The sequence below is a fragment of the Cydia amplana genome, chromosome 12 (genome assembly GCF_948474715.1).
Source record: "Cydia amplana chromosome 12, ilCydAmpl1.1, whole genome shotgun sequence".
Taxonomy (NCBI): Eukaryota; Metazoa; Arthropoda; class Insecta; order Lepidoptera; family Tortricidae; genus Cydia; species Cydia amplana.
Genome location: NC_086080.1, coordinates 16,770,262 through 16,789,051, shown reverse-complemented (window position 1 = coordinate 16,789,051; position 18,790 = coordinate 16,770,262). Strand labels below are relative to the sequence as shown.

Sequence of the window (18,790 nt, the reverse complement as noted above, 5' to 3'; positions counted from 1 at the left end):
ATTCTTTCAGATCGCTACCTCCTATTATAACTTTAAATGTTTTGATAATAACCTAGTTTACATTCAATATCTACAAAATGGGGTGCTAATTTGTCTTCGACTAATTCATACATAACTTTCCAGTTCATTTATGGAATGTAAAGAATTTTAATTCGCAGGATTTCTTGAGAAAAAAGTCTTTATTATATTTTTATCTCATCTTTCTCTTCCACGCAATTGCCTAGAGCACCTAAAGCAAGTCTTCATACTGTGAGTTGAGATTCTTATATCCAGTTTAAGAAAAAAATGTCAAATCTTTAGAACTTAGTCCATAAAGACACTTGAGAATTCCAAAAACTATTTCCTTGACTAAATTGACAAAGAAATGTTTGATTATCTTCAAAGAAAAGGAAACCAAAATACGAAGATTTTAGATGCTATACTAGGCAACGGGTTTTCAATTACAGTACTCTTTCCTAAGATACTTTATACCGATCACTCATTGAAATTTTTCCTTTACCTAATCACAATTTAACTTACATCTATTTACATAGATAAAATTTAGGAATTTCAAAACTTAATTAACTACCATTTTCAGACTTGCCACATTCTTCCTCGGTGATGGTAATCATTGGTGGTGGGAGATCAGCGTCTCCCGGTGAGATATCGTTGGAAAACTTCTCAAATTTAGGAGAACCCGAGGGTCTTATTGCATCTTTAACAGACTCGTACATCTCTGTTCTTATAATAGGAAGTGAAGCCCGCTTGCCTTTCAACGCATCTTTCGACGGTGCGTCGTCTTCTTTAATAGTCTCCATCACCACACTCTTCTCTATCACATCTGGAACTTTTTCTTCTTCTAACCGCACGGGCAGACTATCGGCTCTGTTGAAAGTCTTTTTTGGGCTCTCAATTTTTTCTAACACGATAACTGCTGTCCCGTTTTCTAATTTTTTCTCCATTTGATCATGTATATGTTGCAAGCTGACCTCCCTAGCTTGGACGTCGGAGAGCAAAGGTCCGTCAGTAGAGCCTTCGATGCTATATCCAGGGCCTTGCAACGCATCGTTTCCAATAATTGAATCCTGTTTGAATATAGCAGCTGTGACTACAGGCTTATCTGGGTCTGTAGGGGTTTTTGTAATGAGAGGTTCCCTTGAGCTGTCATGGATGATTCCATCTCCTATATCTTCTTTAGGAATATCGTATCCAGCGTATATTGGGTACCCGAAAGGGCCTTGTTCATAGCCAATCTGGCTTCCATAGGAGTAGCTGACGTTGTGGGAGCCAATTGAGGACATACTTAGATCTGATATCGAGAGCCCGGTGCTTGACAAGGCGAGGGCTTTTTCTCTTAATTTTCCACTGATGTTATCATCTTCGATTGTTTTTGGTTCTGGTTCTTCTGGTACTCGATGGATGAGCGCCTGGTTGGTGGAGATCTGAGGGTCATGAGGAGGAGAGTTCTGCAACGACTTGTTGTTGGGACGATACGCCGTGGACTGTTGGACCTCGACGACGAAAATTCCGTCGTTGTCGGGAGAGTACTTCATTTTCGTCTCGCGCCCGTTTTTGGTTATATCCTGAAACACATAATTCTGGATTTACTATATTTTTATTAGCTTGAATCATCAATAAACTTTATTTACGATTAGTTCATTGCTCTTAAGTTTGTAAATTTAATTAATGTTTAAAAACGTTAATTTCGTTACATTCGTTAATACGTTAAATTCTTTGCTAAAATTTAAAAGAAAAATGAACAGAGGTTTAAACTTCAATTTAACTTTTGTAAGAAGAAGCAAATTCGCTGAAGTATTAAGGCTAATTTAGTTACCTACAGTCTCACAAGAGAAACGTTTAAGTTTGGAACAATCGTAATTGGGTCTTACTTTCAGTAGCTTTCATTAAAAAAAGAAAATACATTTCAAAACGTGTAAGTCGTGATGATAGATAATTTTATCTTATCTTTATCTTATTATTACGAATCACAAAGATCTAAATGTAAACCATATTGAACATTACAAACTGACATCGCAGAATGTTTCCATTTAAAACAAGTGAAACTACTTTTTTACACATACTAGGTATTAAAGATATGAATTGACATAAAGTGGCCATATAATTTTATATTTCGTAGCAATGACACATGCTACGAAATACTACGTGACTATTTCCATACATTATATACGTTTCGATTGGCGATTTCTATCATTGATTGTCATCTTGGCTGGTCCCCTGGCGGCCTAGCCAAGGTGACGATCGCTATCGCTTCGCCATCGAATCGCTTTGTGTCTATCTATCGCTCTTCAATATTAGTGTGACAGTGTCAGTTGCGTTTCGTTCGCTACGGAGCCTTAGCGATTGGCATGTTGGCTACGGGGCCTGTTAAGATAATTCGAACTTACATTCCTCTCCTCAGTCTCAACAATAAGATGGTTGTTCTTCAAGGTCATGGTGATGATGGAACCGTTGGCCGGGGTACTGTCCACGGGTACTCCGTCTCTGGTGTCCTCGCTAGGTGACTTGAGCTGTGGACAAGGTATGTATCTCTTACTGAAGTGAAAACTTATTTAGCGGCGCTGTGCACTTTTTGTGATGGAGAAAAAAATGTTAAACTCGTAACAGGTGTCACGTGACCGTAAGACGTAAGACGGACACGTGACCTGATCGAAAAACTGTTACTTCAATGTCATTGAGTTTTTCTTTATTGATTTAAATGCCATCTAGTGAGTTTCCCTCTAACTGGTATTAATATAACTCGAGTACTAACAGTGATGTGCTTAGGTGTTTCAAGTAATGCGACGAAATAACTCTAGATGGCGTTAACCTCAATTATACATAGTGCTGTAGACATTTTGCAATAGTGCTTGAGTTTTCACTTCTGCCGGCACTCCCTGAGTGCAACCCGTTTTTTGTACTTTTGTCATCTTCCTCGCGTTGCCCCGGCATTTTGCTACGGCTCATGGGAGCCTGAGGTCCGAAAAGCAATTGGTAAATATCAAATGATATTGATATGGTATTTTGGGAATATATAGGGCTGTGGATACTGAACGGACTAAAATTTTGGTCAATACCGTAAAATGGGGTGAGTAGGCGCAAAACTGACATTCAAACCTCGATAACATTTTATTTTTACATATGCAAACTGAATGGTGTATATAATAAGTGTTCCGGACGTTTGTATTTTAGTTTTTATCTTATTTTGGGTAGTTCCATTTCATAACTTTGACGATAAAGAGGAAAACCCACCTCACCCCGTAGTGCCTCGTATTTGGGGTAAGAGGGCTTTTCATACAAAGGTGATTTTGGAAGAATGTTGGATCGATTTTTTTTTATTATGCGTTATCTATAGCTGCATTTTAAATTGGAATACATTATTTTTTGTAGCAGTAGCCTTAAAATCCCTTCTCACCCCCCTCTCAAACCTTCTCTCCCCATTCATAACCCACCTCTCCCCGCGAAACCTACTCACCCCATTTTATACGGTACCAGATGCTGAGTACTTAATTTTTGAGTTGTTGGAATAAAAACTTTCTGTCAATTAATAAATTTTGATCCATTTAGGACATGATGATTTTCTTCTCGACAACTTTGAGCTAAATTTCAGGAGTATATAAAATTGTTATTAGATACTTCTAGTTTACTAACAAATAAACTTTCATGAAATTGGAAAAGGAATTGTTTTATGAAAAAGTTGATGTTATAGCATTAACAAATAACAATAAAATACCTCAGTTTAGTACACTCTGGCTACTTCAATACTACATTATTAAAAGTTCTGTTAAAATTACACAAGTTATAAATTTCCTCAAAGAATTTACACTCTTTCAGTTCTGTTAGTTTCAAAACCAATGAAACTCTTATAAAAGGACTTAAACAAAGATTCCATATGTTACTACAAGTTACAAGCTTTCGTTAAACGAGCCCAAGACATCATTAATACCTACCACATATAGAGCCCTTGATTTCTGCTCCCAAACTCTACACTGTTTCAGGTCTAAAAGGGCTTTATATAAATATAATACAAGCATTTTACGCCCTTTTAGGTTAAAGCAACATAACTGATATCATTCGACCGACAGCCGCCTTAAGTTTCAATGTGGGGCATCATTAATCAATCAACTAAAATAAATGACGATAATTGGCGTTGCTGTCAATATGTAGGCTGGGAGGCCAATTAGGTATTTGACCAGACTATAAGGTAGGAAAAAGTTTAATTGTTGTTATTAATAGGTACTAACATTTGGGTGACCGAGCTTTGCTCGGAAAACATATAAAAACTCGAAAATGCGCGTCTTTCCAGAGATAAGACCTAGCCAGATCGATTTTTAGCCCCCGAAAACCCCCATATAGCAAATTTCATCGAAATTGTTAGAGCCGTTTCGAGATCCCCGAAATATATATGTCGGAGCGAGACACCAGAAAGACGTATTGCAGCATTACAGTTCATAGTTAGACGCCTGTATAAAATCGATTAGCAATGTTTGGCGTATTGTTGAACTAAATGACAGGTAGAAGGCTTTGGAACGTCAAGATGACGTAGTATCTTGAGTGAACGTAGGCACGAGCGGGCATTTTTGTCGTTATGTTGGTAGACTGGTCAGGCAGGTTTACCAACTTGAATTGGAGGCGGGAGCGGTTGGCTCCGCCGCTGGAACTGGCTTCCTTCTTCTTGATCGGACCGCGCTAGAGATCGGACGTTGGCCGGGCTCGTGCCTAATTCGCTGCGTTCCTGAGGGCTTACACCTGAAGGATTGTTCTGAAAGCTTGTAGATTCTCGCGTTGTTTAACCGTTTAGCTGAGTGTTTTATTCCAAGTGTTATTTTGATTTCTTATGTGCCATTAGAGGCTTACTTTTGTAAAATAAAGATTTGAACGGTTTCATGTGATCTTTTTATTTTGATTCAAATAATTTTGGAATAGTGATTGGTCGTTTTGATAATTTAGTGCTAAAATATAGTAGGCACTAGTATGGGTAACGAGTCTGAATGTTTATTTCATGCGTTGGTAGCATACCTACTATTTTGGCTGTGAAGTAATACATCTAGGTACTACCCCCACGCGCCCACCGCCATCGGGACCATCCGTCGCCGACATCAGCAAGTGGGATCGATGCGGAGTTTCATGTATTGCTTACACAGCCACCTGGGAGCGTGGTGTATTTCTGGTGACCTACATTCCATAATCTGAACACGTGGTAAGGTAAGCTCACGTGTCTAACCTTGATTGAATGGCGAGTGTAATTCATTGTTATTTGGTGAGAATTATTGTGAAATTGTGAATTATGATTGAGGCAGTCGAGCATAGCGGTAGTTACGTGACGTCATGTCTGGGATCGTTATGTTTCTTTGTAATTAATTTTTGTAATCCATTTAAATCGAAGCGATCTTGAGTTATTTTGATTTGAAATCCATACTGTTAATTAAAACCAAGTATTAGCTATCACGACGTGATATTATTCATCGCTCACTTGTGAATCTACCCTCAATAATTGATTTGAAAATACAAATAATTTTTTAAATCCGTTGAAATCTAAGTGATCTTAAGTTATTTTGATGTGAAATCCATATTGTTAATTAAAATCAAATATTGGCTGTCGCGACGTGATATTATTTCATCGCTCACTTGTGCATCTACCCTCAAAAAATATTTTTTTTCATGAAAATACAATGCACCGTTAGAAATTGATCCTGCTGATTTGCCAATGCATGGATTATGTAATCTTTACCCTGTAACGTTTAGTAATTAATAAAATTGCGACAAATTATTGCTCGTAATGCCGTGATAGATCACAAATAGTGCATACTATGGAAACATGAGCTACGCATATGAAAATTAATGTTACAGTGTCCTGCAGCCAGAGCCGAGCGAACTTGCAGACACCATTACGCCCGTGACACAGAAGCAGCTGTGCATTATCTTCTGTACTGGAGATTTGGAAATAAAAGGACAGGTTTCGTTCTAATTGTTTATTAGTGAATTTTATTTTGAGTGTAATGGCGAAGCACAACAGTCGAACGTAACTAATAAGCTGTCACTTTTCGTATTGGCCCATTTGACCGTGTTACTTATTTTTGGAACATGTGTTTGTTTGTTCATGGAATGAAATAAAAGGTACTCATTGAAGTTTAAATTTTATTCTGAGATTTTTGAAGTCCCGTATACATTGGAAACATGTTTTTTGTGTCTGCTACCTTGCATTTCATAAACCTTTTGAGTTTAGCCTGCATACACGATAAACCTGATACCGTGCAAATGATTTCAGTAACAGCCAGCTATGTTGAACCACATCGTGTCTCTCGCAATCTGCCGCAGAAACGGCAACGGCAAGCGGAAAGGATCAGCCTCCGTGCTTGGGTTGGACCTCACCACCACCACCTTTGACTTGGTCGCGTGCATCATACTTTATTAAGCTGGTGAGCAGTTCCCATTTCGTTGGGATTATTTTGAGATGTTTTACTTCTGCATAGAAGTCTTGAGCGAGTTTCTGTTGTTAAAGCTAAAGAATAAAGCTATTTTTAGTGATTTTGATCAGTAATGTTCAGTTTCAGTTGATCAGTTGACGCTGATAGTACCAATGGTTTCGAGTTCTGAGTTACATGATTTAAAGACCTGTTTTTATTTTCTTTTTTTTGGAATTCACTGTTAACATTGTTTTGCTTTCGACGGACTGAAAGCTTGTACTTTCGTATGGGCTGAAATCACGCCCGATGGACTGGACAATACTGTCATGCTTTCGATGGACTGAAGGCACGCCCGATGGACTGGGCAATACTGTTTTGCTTTTGATGGACTGAAAGTATGCCCGATGGACTGGGTATTGTTTAGTGACCGCATCAGAAGTGCCGGAGCATGTAAGAGGTGCACGTGGTCTGCTTTTTATGTGCAGAATGCTCTTTGCGAGGAGTAGCACTTACGCGGCTGAGATGGTTACTTCTGACGAGGGTCTGGTATCTGCCGAAGGACTGGCAATGCACCGAAGGACTGGTGTTGTTTTGTTAAAAATGAATTCCCGTTTATGTACTGTGTTCATATGAGTAAAATTGGAACTATCAATTCAGAATATTATTTATTTTAAGATGTCTTACAAAAATTTAGATCACATATGACCTTTTTTTTTTAATGCCAGATAATTTCCCCGTAAATTGATATTGACGACAATAGTAGTGATACTGTCGAGCAATGAATTAGAGCTGTTGTGATTTGTGTTTTTGATGTTTGGGATTGTTCTGTTTTCACATAAATTTGAGAATATCCGCCAGATGGAGGCGATGATTATTGGAGTGTATCCGTTAGATAGCGGCGATGATTACTGATGATTATTTTTATTTAGTCGTTGCTCGATGGACTATTTTTGACTTGAGAATTGAGGATTGTTAAAGTAATTTTGAACAATTATTTTTTCTGGTTTGATTGATAACAAAGTTTGATTTTAATAGTAATTTGAGTGAGACCCAATTTGTTGGTCAGGAATGACCGAGCGATGAGATACTGTGCTGTATGTTTTGTTACAGAATCAAATGCGTACACCCACACACGAGGACGTGTGTAGCGCAGGACGGCCGTGTCGGAGCGAGACACCAGAAAGACGTATTGCAGCATTACAGTTCATAGTTAGACGCCTGTATAAAATCGATTAGCAATGTTTGGCGTATTGTTGAACTAAATGACAGGTAGAAGGCTTTGGAACGTCAAGATGACGTAGTATCTTGAGTGAACGTAGGCACGAGCGGGCATTTTTGTCGTTATGTTGGTAGACTGGTCAGGCAGGTTTACCAACTTGAATTGGAGGCGGGAGCGGTTGGCTCCGCCGCTGGAACTGGCTTCCTTCTTCTTGATCGGACCGCGCTAGAGATCGGACGTTGGCCGGGCTCGTGCCTAATTCGCTGCGTTCCTGAGGGCTTACACCTGAAGGATTGTTCTGAAAGCTTGTAGATTCTCGCGTTGTTTAACCGTTTAGCTGAGTGTTTTATTCCAAGTGTTATTTTGATTTCTTATGTGCCATTAGAGGCTTACTTTTGTAAAATAAAGATTTGAACGGTTTCATGTGATCTTTTTATTTTGATTCAAATAATTTTGGAATAGTGATTGGTCGTTTTGATAATTTAGTGCTAAAATATAGTAGGCACTAGTATGGGTAACGAGTCTGAATGTTTATTTCATGCGTTGGTAGCATACCTACTATTTTGGCTGTGAAGTAATACATCTAGGTACTACCCCCACGCGCCCACCGCCATCGGGACCATCCGTCGCCGACATATATATGTATAAATAAATAAATAAATAAATATACGCTTATTTTACTTTTTTTAGAAACAGTTTTTGTAAATAGTTTTGCCTGCGTATTTTAGTCATTAATGTCACAACACGCGATACATATTATGTATCTAAATAGTATTCATATTTATAGTATTCTAATATTTAAGGATTTTAGAAGTTCTACAATCGTATTGTTCTTTCGTTACATACTCGTACCTATCAATAGATTGAGCAAGAAACTTCTTAAATGACAACTTTGTGCCACGCTAATAACATGAATTTAAAGAAAATCTAAGTATCTCCGGCTACTAAGTATACATTAAATTACTAATCTATTGATAACTGGTGGCTTTCCATATAAATAAATAATTAATTAATGTAAATTATCGGCACTCACAGCAACTTTTCTAACCATCGTCGCTGGAACTTATGTCTTGATAATAAGACTAACGAATGTCAGTTAAGGATGACTCACGTTAGACCGGGCCGACTGGACCGGGTCCGGGCCACAGCTTCCGGTGCTTACTTTTCTATGACAGATGAGGTGATCACGTGATGCTTTCCATAGTAAACTAAGCGCCGGAAGCTCCGGCCTAGACACGGCCCGGTCTAACGTGAGTCATCCTTTAAGCCTACAGCAATGCTACAATGCATATCCCAAAGGCAACGATTTTGGTACAATAGCTATATTCCATTTGGATCTCGGACTGTTTGTATTATCGGCTGAGTTGGCACTAACAAAGAGAGGTGATTCTATAAATAAAAGGAGGAATATTGCTTAAACAAGCACTTGATAGTGCCTGATATAGTCAGGATCAAGCAAATTTAAAATAATGGGTCTCCTAGCTGATCAGGCGGGTTAGCCAAGGTAATGATCGCTATAGTTCGTTTTTTTTAGCATTAGAAATAAGGTAAACAATCTTGATGTGTCTTTTAATTGAAAAACACATTTTAAAAATAAGTTACGGCAAATATGTAACAATTATGAATCTAATACGATCATTTAGATTCTTCTGCTTTCATAAGTAATAGTTACTGATTTTTAAAAAGCGTTTTTCAATTAAAAGACATGTCAAGATCGCGTACCTTCTTTCAAGTTCTTTTTAATGTTAAAAAAAACGAACTATATCGCTTCGCCATCGAAACTGCAAGATCAGCCAAGGTAAAGATCGCTATCGCTTCGCCATCGAAAACGGAGGAAACCGAAATACTTAGTTACTTAAGGCGCTAACTTCTTAGAACTTTACCGTCAGTTCTTTTGACTACATTCTTAGGCTACAAAAACACCGTTTCCCTCCGTCATCCTTGGCACCAAAAAGGATTGCAACACAAAGAAAACTGCCGTTTGCATTTTCGGAGCTGTTAATGACTTGTACCTATTGACGAATCGTTCACCTTCGCCCACATAATGCTTCATGTCATAAGAGCACCGCGATGTACAAAATAATAATTATTAAATAAGTTTTTGGCAAAAAAAAATTTTGCTACTGGCTTTTATCGCTGAGTGTATTTTTCTTTCCACAGGCAACTTAATACAGTTAATAGTGTTATTGTATAAATAATGTTCCACGGCAAAACTGCAGTTGTGTGGAATCCGAAATATTGTATGGGAATCGCGAATAGGAAGAATTGCGTTTGTGTTATCGATCGCATAATCCAAAAATATGTTAAGCTAGAATTTCAACCGCGATTTACTATAACATATCACCATGAAGATTTGGTGAGCATATAGGTACTCAAAATAGGTACTTGCACAACATTATTATGGTATTAAATCCTGTACCTGTATTCGAAGCCTACAAACATAATGAGAGAAGCATTTCCGTTTCCCAATAGTATCAGACATAATTTGACTACATTTTCCGGTATCCCTACCACCCCCTCCACTGCCAGCCTGGCGAGTCAGCCATCTTGGATGGAGCTGCTCGCCCCTTGCCTCATTAGCGTTTTGTTTCCCGACGTGAACGGTCATGGTCCAAGACGTGGCCGTCTTGTCCCAGAGAACAAAGTCTTTTTGAATTTAAACCGTTCATAACGTATAGTATCTTTAAATTTCTTAATTTAATCTTTAGTTCTGTTTAAAAAAAAAAAAAAAAAAGAGCATTTTTGGCTGAATAACGGTTATTGCCGTTCGATATTTAAAAGTAAAATTTTAACGGTTACATTTCCGGTCTTACGAAATTTTAACATTGTGCTTTTTATTTTAACGTGATTTGCTTGCAGCGACAATGAGTGGTCAAGGTAAGGACCCCGAGAGACATCGATCAAGACAAAGGAATGATTCGGAAAGCTCGAGTTCGTCATCAAGTTCGAGCAGTGATTCGTCTGCAAAGAAAAGGCGTCGTCATAAAAGGCGTAATCATGAGGTGAAAAAACTGGCAAAGGAGGTAAGCGAGTTACGTAAATTGTTTTGCCGTCCTGTTAGCAGCACTCCAAACTACCCGCCAGCCGATAATTTAAATTTTATCGATCATGATGTTAGTGGCGATCTGTATGACGACGTGTTGGCCGATGCTAATGTTGGTAATGATGTCGTTATCGATCAGCAAGTTGCTGGGGTCGCCCCTGCCCAGTCAAAGTTTTCTATAAATTTAGAAACTAGCGTAAAAGCACCCGCGATTCCAAAAACGCCAGATAGTTATCTCGAAGCCTTGCAAAAATTAAATCGATTTACTAACAAAACGTGGACTGATGTGCGTTATCTGGATGTTCAAAAACTGTATACGCATTCCCCCGGTTTTGTGGAGTTAGAAACCAATGAGGAAGTGCTAGCTTATGATACATCTAAATCACTGTCACATACAGAGCGATCGTACGCTGCGCTTACTTTTGCGTTGTTAAAGCAAAAAGAAACGATTGAGAACAATATTCGTGAATTCCTTGACTGGGCACAGGGCTATAGTGAATTGACGTTTGCATCGATCAAAGAAAAACTAGAAGGACTTTTCGATACAGGCGAGTTTCATAAGGTGTCCGTTGATGCCTTACAACTTGTGTGCGGTCACCGAGCTGATATAGTTGAACAGAGAAGGGATATGATATTGCGGGCAGTTCGGGACCCGCTCGACAAGTCCAATTTACGGAAAATTCCACCCACTACTACCAACCTGTTTGATCCGCAACCTTTCGCAGCTGTACTTGAGAAGGCTGGAGGCGTTCGTAAGGTTTTCTGGCCTAAACCAAAGTCATCCGCCAGTGCCCCTGCTGCGCAAGCAGGTAATTGCAGTGGAAATGTGCAACGCCCCGCGCAGGGGTCCTTTGCTACTAATATGCCTGCGCAAGGCTATCAATATCAGAGTAAGAGGCGTGGCCCTCCTCAATACACACCCGCGCAGGGTATGTGCAATCATTATCCCTCGCAGGGACCAGGTCCCAGCAACTGCCAACATTGTCCTGCGCAAGGAACAAACAATGGTGGGGATCAGAGGGCAAATCAACGCCGCGATAACACCACTTATCGACCCCGAAACTGGCGACCTAACAGGAATGGCCGCGAGGCCCGTGGCAATAAGCGGAGCGGATCCCCTGCTTACAGGGATAAATCTAATAAGCGAAGGCGCTTTTGACTCGAGGCCCTTCCAAGCAGGACAGCTACAACGTTATTACAAAAATTGGAAAAATCTACAAGCACCGCTATTCATTTTAAAAATAATTCAGGGTTATCGCATACCCTTTTTATCAAAACCGCCTCTCATAGCACCGCTGCAAAACGAGAACTATGCAACACAGGCATCGCCGGAAATGACTGCGGTGATTCAGGAACTGAAAGATCAGGGCGCCTTGGAGGCAGCCACCACGAGTCCAAGCTTTTTATCCACAATGTTTCTGGTGGAAAAGGGGGATGGCTCCAAGAGGCCCATTTTCAACCTTCGGGCCCTGAATTTCTACGTCCGAACCGAATCGTTCCGCCTGATAAATGTGGTCAAAATACAGGATTTTGTACAGAGCAGGGACTGGCTTGCAAAGATAGACCTGTCTCAAGCATATTTTCATATCCCGATTGTGAAGAGTCATCGGAGGTTCTTGCGACTTGTTTACCAGAACCAGCTGCTGCAGATGACGTGTCTCGCGTTTGGCTTGAGTTCGGCACCAAAAGTTTTCGCTTCAGTAACAAATTGGATCGCTCAAGTACTGAGAGAGCGTGGATTGAGAATCCTGGTTTATTTGGACGATTTTTTAATAGCTCACCAGGATCCACATACTCTCGAGATCCACATAAACATGGCGACGCAATTGCTACAAGAGCTAGGATGGCAGATCAATTGGCAAAAATCCATCTTAAGTCCCAGGACACGCCTAGAGTACTTGGGTATAATATGGGACCCGTGGACAGACGAGAAGAGTCTCCCCGAAAAGAAAGTACTCAAAATCTTGAGTTTCATATCAAAGCTTGTTCACCAACAGGCTGCGAATCTCAAAGAATTGCAATCTTTAGCGGGGATGCTGAACTTTGCAAGCTTCGTAGTAACCAGAGGTCGCCTAAACTTTCGACTTCTACAAAAGAGAGTCAACCAGCTTCTGTGTCAAAACCCGAAGAAGCTGTTTTTGCTCCCCAGCGGAATATTGTCAGAAATGGATTGGTGGAAGGCCAATTGTCGGAACACATCACCTATGCAGATCCCTCCACCAACACATTATTTGACAACCGACGCATCGGAGGTCGCATGGGGAGGAAAATTGAACAATGCGCACTTCTCGGGTCTTTGGACTGCATCCGAGAAGAAATTACACTGCAACCAAAAAGAGCTACTGACTATTCTCAAAATTCTGCATCTAAATCAGTGTCAAGATCTGTACGACGCTTCACTATTAATTCAGAGCGACAACCGGACTGTGGTAGCATATCTGAGAAACGAAGGCGGCACTCGGTCGGACATGCTTATGACCTTAACCTACAGGATATACCAGTTTCTGGATATGTTTCGGATTCAGTTACGTATCTACCATCTTCCAGGAATATACAATGTCGAGGCCGACCACCTTTCAAGGCTGAAGGTGCTCCCCGAGTGGCATCTGCTACCAGAAGCCACGTCACCAATCTTCCGCAAGTGGGGAACGCCTCAAGTCGACCTGTTTGCGTCGCGGACGGCGCATGTTGTAGCGGCGTACTGTTCACTGGATCAGACCGACAATCGGGCGCTATTTTGCGATGCTCTGAGCCTGACGTGGAGCTTCAAACTAGCATGGGTCTTTCCACCCCCATGTTTGATACCCAAAATCCTACACCACCTAAACCAAGCCAAAGGAGTGTTCTTAATGGTAGTCCCCAGATGGGAGAGAGTGTATTGGCGCGCGGATCTGAAGGCTCGGGCCATGGGCCCCCCACATACGATATGGAATCTGAAGAACGTGCTAGTCGATGTCGCCACCGGTCTTCCTCCACCGAAAGTAGATCAAATGACCCTGGAGGTCTGGAAGTGTGGGGGTGGTCGAGGGACCTAGAAAGCTGGTCTAAAGATCAAAAGTCTTTACTTTTGTCGGGTTGGCGTCCTTCAACTATAAAAACATATTCAGTTGCTTGGAATAGATGGTGCCGCTGGGCCCAAGAAAATAATATCGATTATTCCTCACCTTCTGGGTCACAGCTAGCCCGCTATTTATCGGACTTGTTTCAAAAAGAGGGCCTCGCATACAGTACAATTTTAGTGCATAAGTCAGTGGTGTCGTCGCTATGTAACGTTAATAGCTCGGAAGTACTAAGTTCGCACAAACTTGTTAAGCAAGTTCTGAAAGCTATAGCCCTACAAAAGCCTAAAGATCCAAAACCACCCATATGGGATGTTTCCAATTTAGTGTCCTTTATGGCTTCTAGGCATATCAAATCCGATAGTTTTTTCGATGTGACTAGACAGACGGCCACTCTGTTGTTATTGTGCTCGGGAAGAAGGGTCCATGACCTTACACTCTTATCGATAGACCCCGAACACATGATTGAATCCGAAGACTGCATCACCTTCTGGCCTCGGTTCGGGTCAAAGACTGACTCTGCAGATCATAGACAGTCAGGATGGAAGCTTCTTAGTAACACACAGTGCCCTGCTGTCAACCCAGTTTTTTGGATAAAAAGACTAATAGAACTGTCACAACAGAGACGTCTTGCTTGTAAGAGTCAAAATCTCTTTCTTACTGTAAATAATACTCCGAAGGCCGCTTCACGGACTGTAATAGCCGGTTGGGTAAAGAGTTTATTACGTGACGCCGGCATAAAGGCTACACCAGGGAGTGTTCGTGCGGCAGTAGCCTCCAAGAATTGGATGGAGAATTTTCCTATAGATAAAATTCTAGAACAAGGAAATTGGCGTTCAGGAGACACATTTAGATTGTTTTATCGTCGAGAGATAATGAAATCATCATCGTCACGTGACAAAAATGTTGTTAATTTAAGCAATTTGTTTAATTGTTCATAATCATAACGCTTTATGATTTAAATCCAGGAAATCGTTTATGTGTGATAAGCAATTTGTTGTCAATTTAATTAGAATAATTAAATAATAATAAATGTCCTATTGATTATACAATGGTTTAAGTTTCACCCTACCACTACCTTGAGCTTACAATTTTATGTACCCATTGGTATATAATAATTGTAATGGGTTTCGCAAACCAGTGTACTTCTAGCTAACTTGTCATCACATTAGCGTTTTACCTTCACTGCCAGGCGATAACAAACACGTCTCATTATGTTTGTAGGCTTCGAATACAGGTACAGGATTTAATAAAGGCGTTTTACCTTACAATAAAACGCTTATTAAATACTTACCTTATTCGAAGCCTACAAAATAAGTCCTGCCTGGCGCATACTGAGCCGCAATGAGGCAAGGGGCGAGCAGCTCCATCCAAGATGGCTGACTCGCCAGGCTGGCAGTGGAGGGGGTGGTAGGGATACCGGAAAATGTAGTCAAATTATGTCTGATACTATTGGGAAACGGAAATGCTTCTCTCATTATGTTTGTAGGCTTCGAATAAGGTAAGTATTTAATAAGCGTTTTATTGTAAGGTAAAACGCCTTTATTTATAATAAATTAAAAGTTGTTATTGTTAATCTATTTTATTATTGGACACTTGATACGACACGACCACTTTTTTAAAACTATCCTGGAGGGGCGGATAGGACGCAAGCTGGGTAGAGGAAAACCCAGACGCAGCTTTTTAAACCAAGTGAAAGAAAAAGTGGGGTCGTGTCGTATCAGAAAGTCAAAGAGCTGGCGCAAGATAGGGAATGCTGGAAGATACTCCACCGACAAGAGAATAACCCATAAGTTAATGATGATGATGAATCTATTTTAACTATTTTACAAATCAAAGGAAAGGATATATAGTTATATATATTAATTATTTTACAAATAAGATTCCTTTTTATCTACCTGTCCACGCGTCACCTTCCTTTACTCCATAATATTTCAGTCAGAATACACTTTTTTCGAAAACTAGATCGCTTGTTCTTATCAATTACAACCGGACCATAATTTAAAGGTATTATCTGGAAAACCAAATCCAATTGACCCTTAAGCCATCGAGGATAGTAGTGAGAACGCTTTTACGACTCATTTGCGACACTCAGTGAGTGGGTCTACTAACATTGGTCGATATTGGGTTCTTTGCTTGTCAATATTTTTGTACCTTATTTCGACTGTGCTTTTTTTATGGTTCATTTTTTAAATAGTGCATTGAAATACTCATGGCTCATGTTTTTATAACTGATTCATTACGTCTAGGACCTACGTAGCTAAAGTGTCATTCAATAGAACTTGCTAACTATGTAAACAAACCGCCATACTAAAATTGACACTGTATGTCAATTTACTAGTAACTTTTGTTTACATATAGTCCGTCAACCAAATCTTGTCAGTAGCAATGTAAAGCAAACTAAAGTAGGGCAACACTCAAAGAGCAGTATTGCGCTAAGAAAAGCAGCAATGTACATCGAACCAAAAGATTTTTTTTTCCGCTGAGCGCGCCCTGCGTACGTCAATTCAAATTGTCACTCGCGGTTTATTGAAAAAATTTGAAACGGACGGACAATTTAAAAGCGATGTTAAAACAATGTTAATCAAAATGATGAACAAATTTGAAGATATCAAAAACAACTCCCTATCGTAGTGCTTATATTCTCTTTGTTCCCTATCTATGTCTTCTAAGTTTACTAAAATAAAATCATATCAAAATGCAGATAATTAGATAGTGCATATATTTCAGGTCATTAATTGAAAAAATATAATGAAGTTACCAATGTTACCGGGTCACTTCAACCAAGCATAATACTCTGTAGTATTCTATTGCATCTTTGTAAATAGTCACAACTGATTGCTGAAAATATTAGACATGTATGTAGGGCCTATGGACGGTTTCCAGGACACAATTTATGGTCTTGTTGGATAGATTTAGGCATACGTTTTAATTTTATTTATGCCTTTTAACCCTAAAACAAAAAAACTGAACATAATCTTAAAAGTTCGAAAGAGTTCTTCCAGGGTGTACTTGTCATAACCTCAATTTTTAGTAATGTTTACCATCAACGAGCATGATTGTACATTGTAGGCCCCTTAGCTTTGCTTATTCTTATTTAATGTATTGGTATTTAATGGTGACAGCAGAAATATCTCTTGAAACAGAAACGATTCAGAATGAAAACCAAATGAAAACAAATAAGTTGACGGCTGTCGTTCACGATCTACATTCCACAGATAAAACACAGATGACACGCATTTTGGAATTATTCGAAACAGTGTTGCTAACCCGCGATTTTTCAAATTTGCCGCCTTTTACTACTGACAAGATTTGGTTGACGGACTTTAGTTAGCAAGTTCTATTGAATGACACTTTACGCTATAATATCTTTAGTAAAATAAGGAGTTACCTATATTTTTTAATATTTACATAACTGGTGGTTAAATCAATGTTTTAACTAGCAGATACGTCTGCGAGCGATATTCCAAATTTGATATTAAAGGAAGGAAGTGTAACTTTTACCATTTTTTCCTTTAATATAAAACATGGTGGTTAAATGTTTTAAAACGTTTTTCTAGCCGCTTAGGTACATGTTCAAGCTTGCTAAGACAAACGCAATATTGATTTACAAAATCAAAACTCAGAATTGAATAGAATAGGAGACCTTTTTATAGATCTCTGGGCGGCGAGAGGTCAAATATACGTAATTGTCAATGCCTATTATAAACATACGCGACCTACTATATATCGATCTCAAAAACGTACATTAACAACTAAAACCCCCGTATTTTCGTTAGTCATAATTTATTTCATTCATAAACGCGTCACTTTTCAGGATTATCATAAAACAAACCTAACCTAACCTATTATAGGATAACATTTAAAAAATCCTGAAAAGTTTACGGTTTCAATTTTAATGACAAACAATACATTATGACTTAAAACTTTATGGGTAACAAAGGAACCCCTTATCCTTCTTATAAAACATCAAATATAATGTATGTACATTCCTTAAATAGCCCAATACATAAATAAGAATATCCCACTGTAAAACTTCACCATCTCCCTCAACCAACTCAAACCCGCACACACCCAAACCTGACCAACCTAGTCTCCCAAAATATTTTACTCCTCACCGCACTCACACATACATCAAGCGACCAAAAAAAGATAACGACCAGCACTCGAACTCAAACACCTAGGTGCCTAAAGTCTAAGGGGTCGTCGGCCGGTCGTCGGCTCGGCTTTCGGTCGTCGAGTTGCACTTTTTAGATGCACCTACTTCTCGATGTACGATGATCTAACGACTGGACAGGGGAGGTAAGGAGATGACATTGCTGTAAGCTTGAATTTTTTTTTAATTGCTTACTTTGTGATAATAGTTCTATTTCCGAGCGCTCAGCAAAAGAGAATTTCGAAGATTAGAGGAATAAACTGAGTAAAGATGAAGAACGAGTATCCTATTGTACATTGTACAATACTATATTTATGGAAGGATAATATTATTAATCAGGTCAGCTATTGTTATTAAATATTATATGTCAATATTAAAAGACACAACCAACAATGTGATTTAAATATACTGATACTTTAATTAATTTCATATAATTTACTGTACCTTCTTATTCGGCACTCATTTGCAATGTTAAGGAATATATTAAGTTTATTTTTTCCAAATTGTTACTATAATTGTTCAACACGCGGCACTTACTATTGAATAAAAATAGTTTAATTAAAATTGTAGACTAATTTAATTAAGTTTTAAGCAGGAACGTCTGCAAATAATACTACAAAGCTTATAAGTACATACTTAAATTAAAAGTGGGAAAATAATTCAGAGTCCCGAGTTTGAATCTCACCCAACACAGTGATTTTTTTCACTAAGGCGCATAGTAAAATCAGCTATCATTAAAGATAATGATGTACCTACTCGTAGCGACCACAGCAACATATCATCTTCATCACGACAACGACGTCCACTGACGACAACGCACATCGGAAAGGACACCCCATTTTGAGAATGAGAAACACATTTAACAAACTCTCCTGAAAATACCAACACCCTCTCCTTGCATCCCCTAACCGCACGCACCATTGCCGAAGT

General features: G+C 39.2%; 1 protein-coding gene across 2 annotated transcripts in view; it reads right to left on the bottom strand.

Moving 5' to 3' along the window:
• Positions 1-416: 416 nt before the first annotated feature.
• Positions 417-18,790, bottom strand: part of LOC134653145 (uncharacterized) — a 92,205-nt gene continuing 73,831 nt past the window's right edge. For both annotated transcript variants that reach the window (XM_063508472.1, XM_063508473.1), the window contains exons 5-6: positions 2,385-2,507; positions 417-1,562 (exon numbers count right to left, since the gene is read on the bottom strand). In XM_063508472.1, coding sequence (XP_063364542.1) covers positions 561-1,562; positions 2,385-2,507 — 1,125 coding nt within the window. In that variant the 3' untranslated portion in view covers positions 417-560. The remainder of the gene's footprint in view (positions 1,563-2,384; positions 2,508-18,790) is intronic.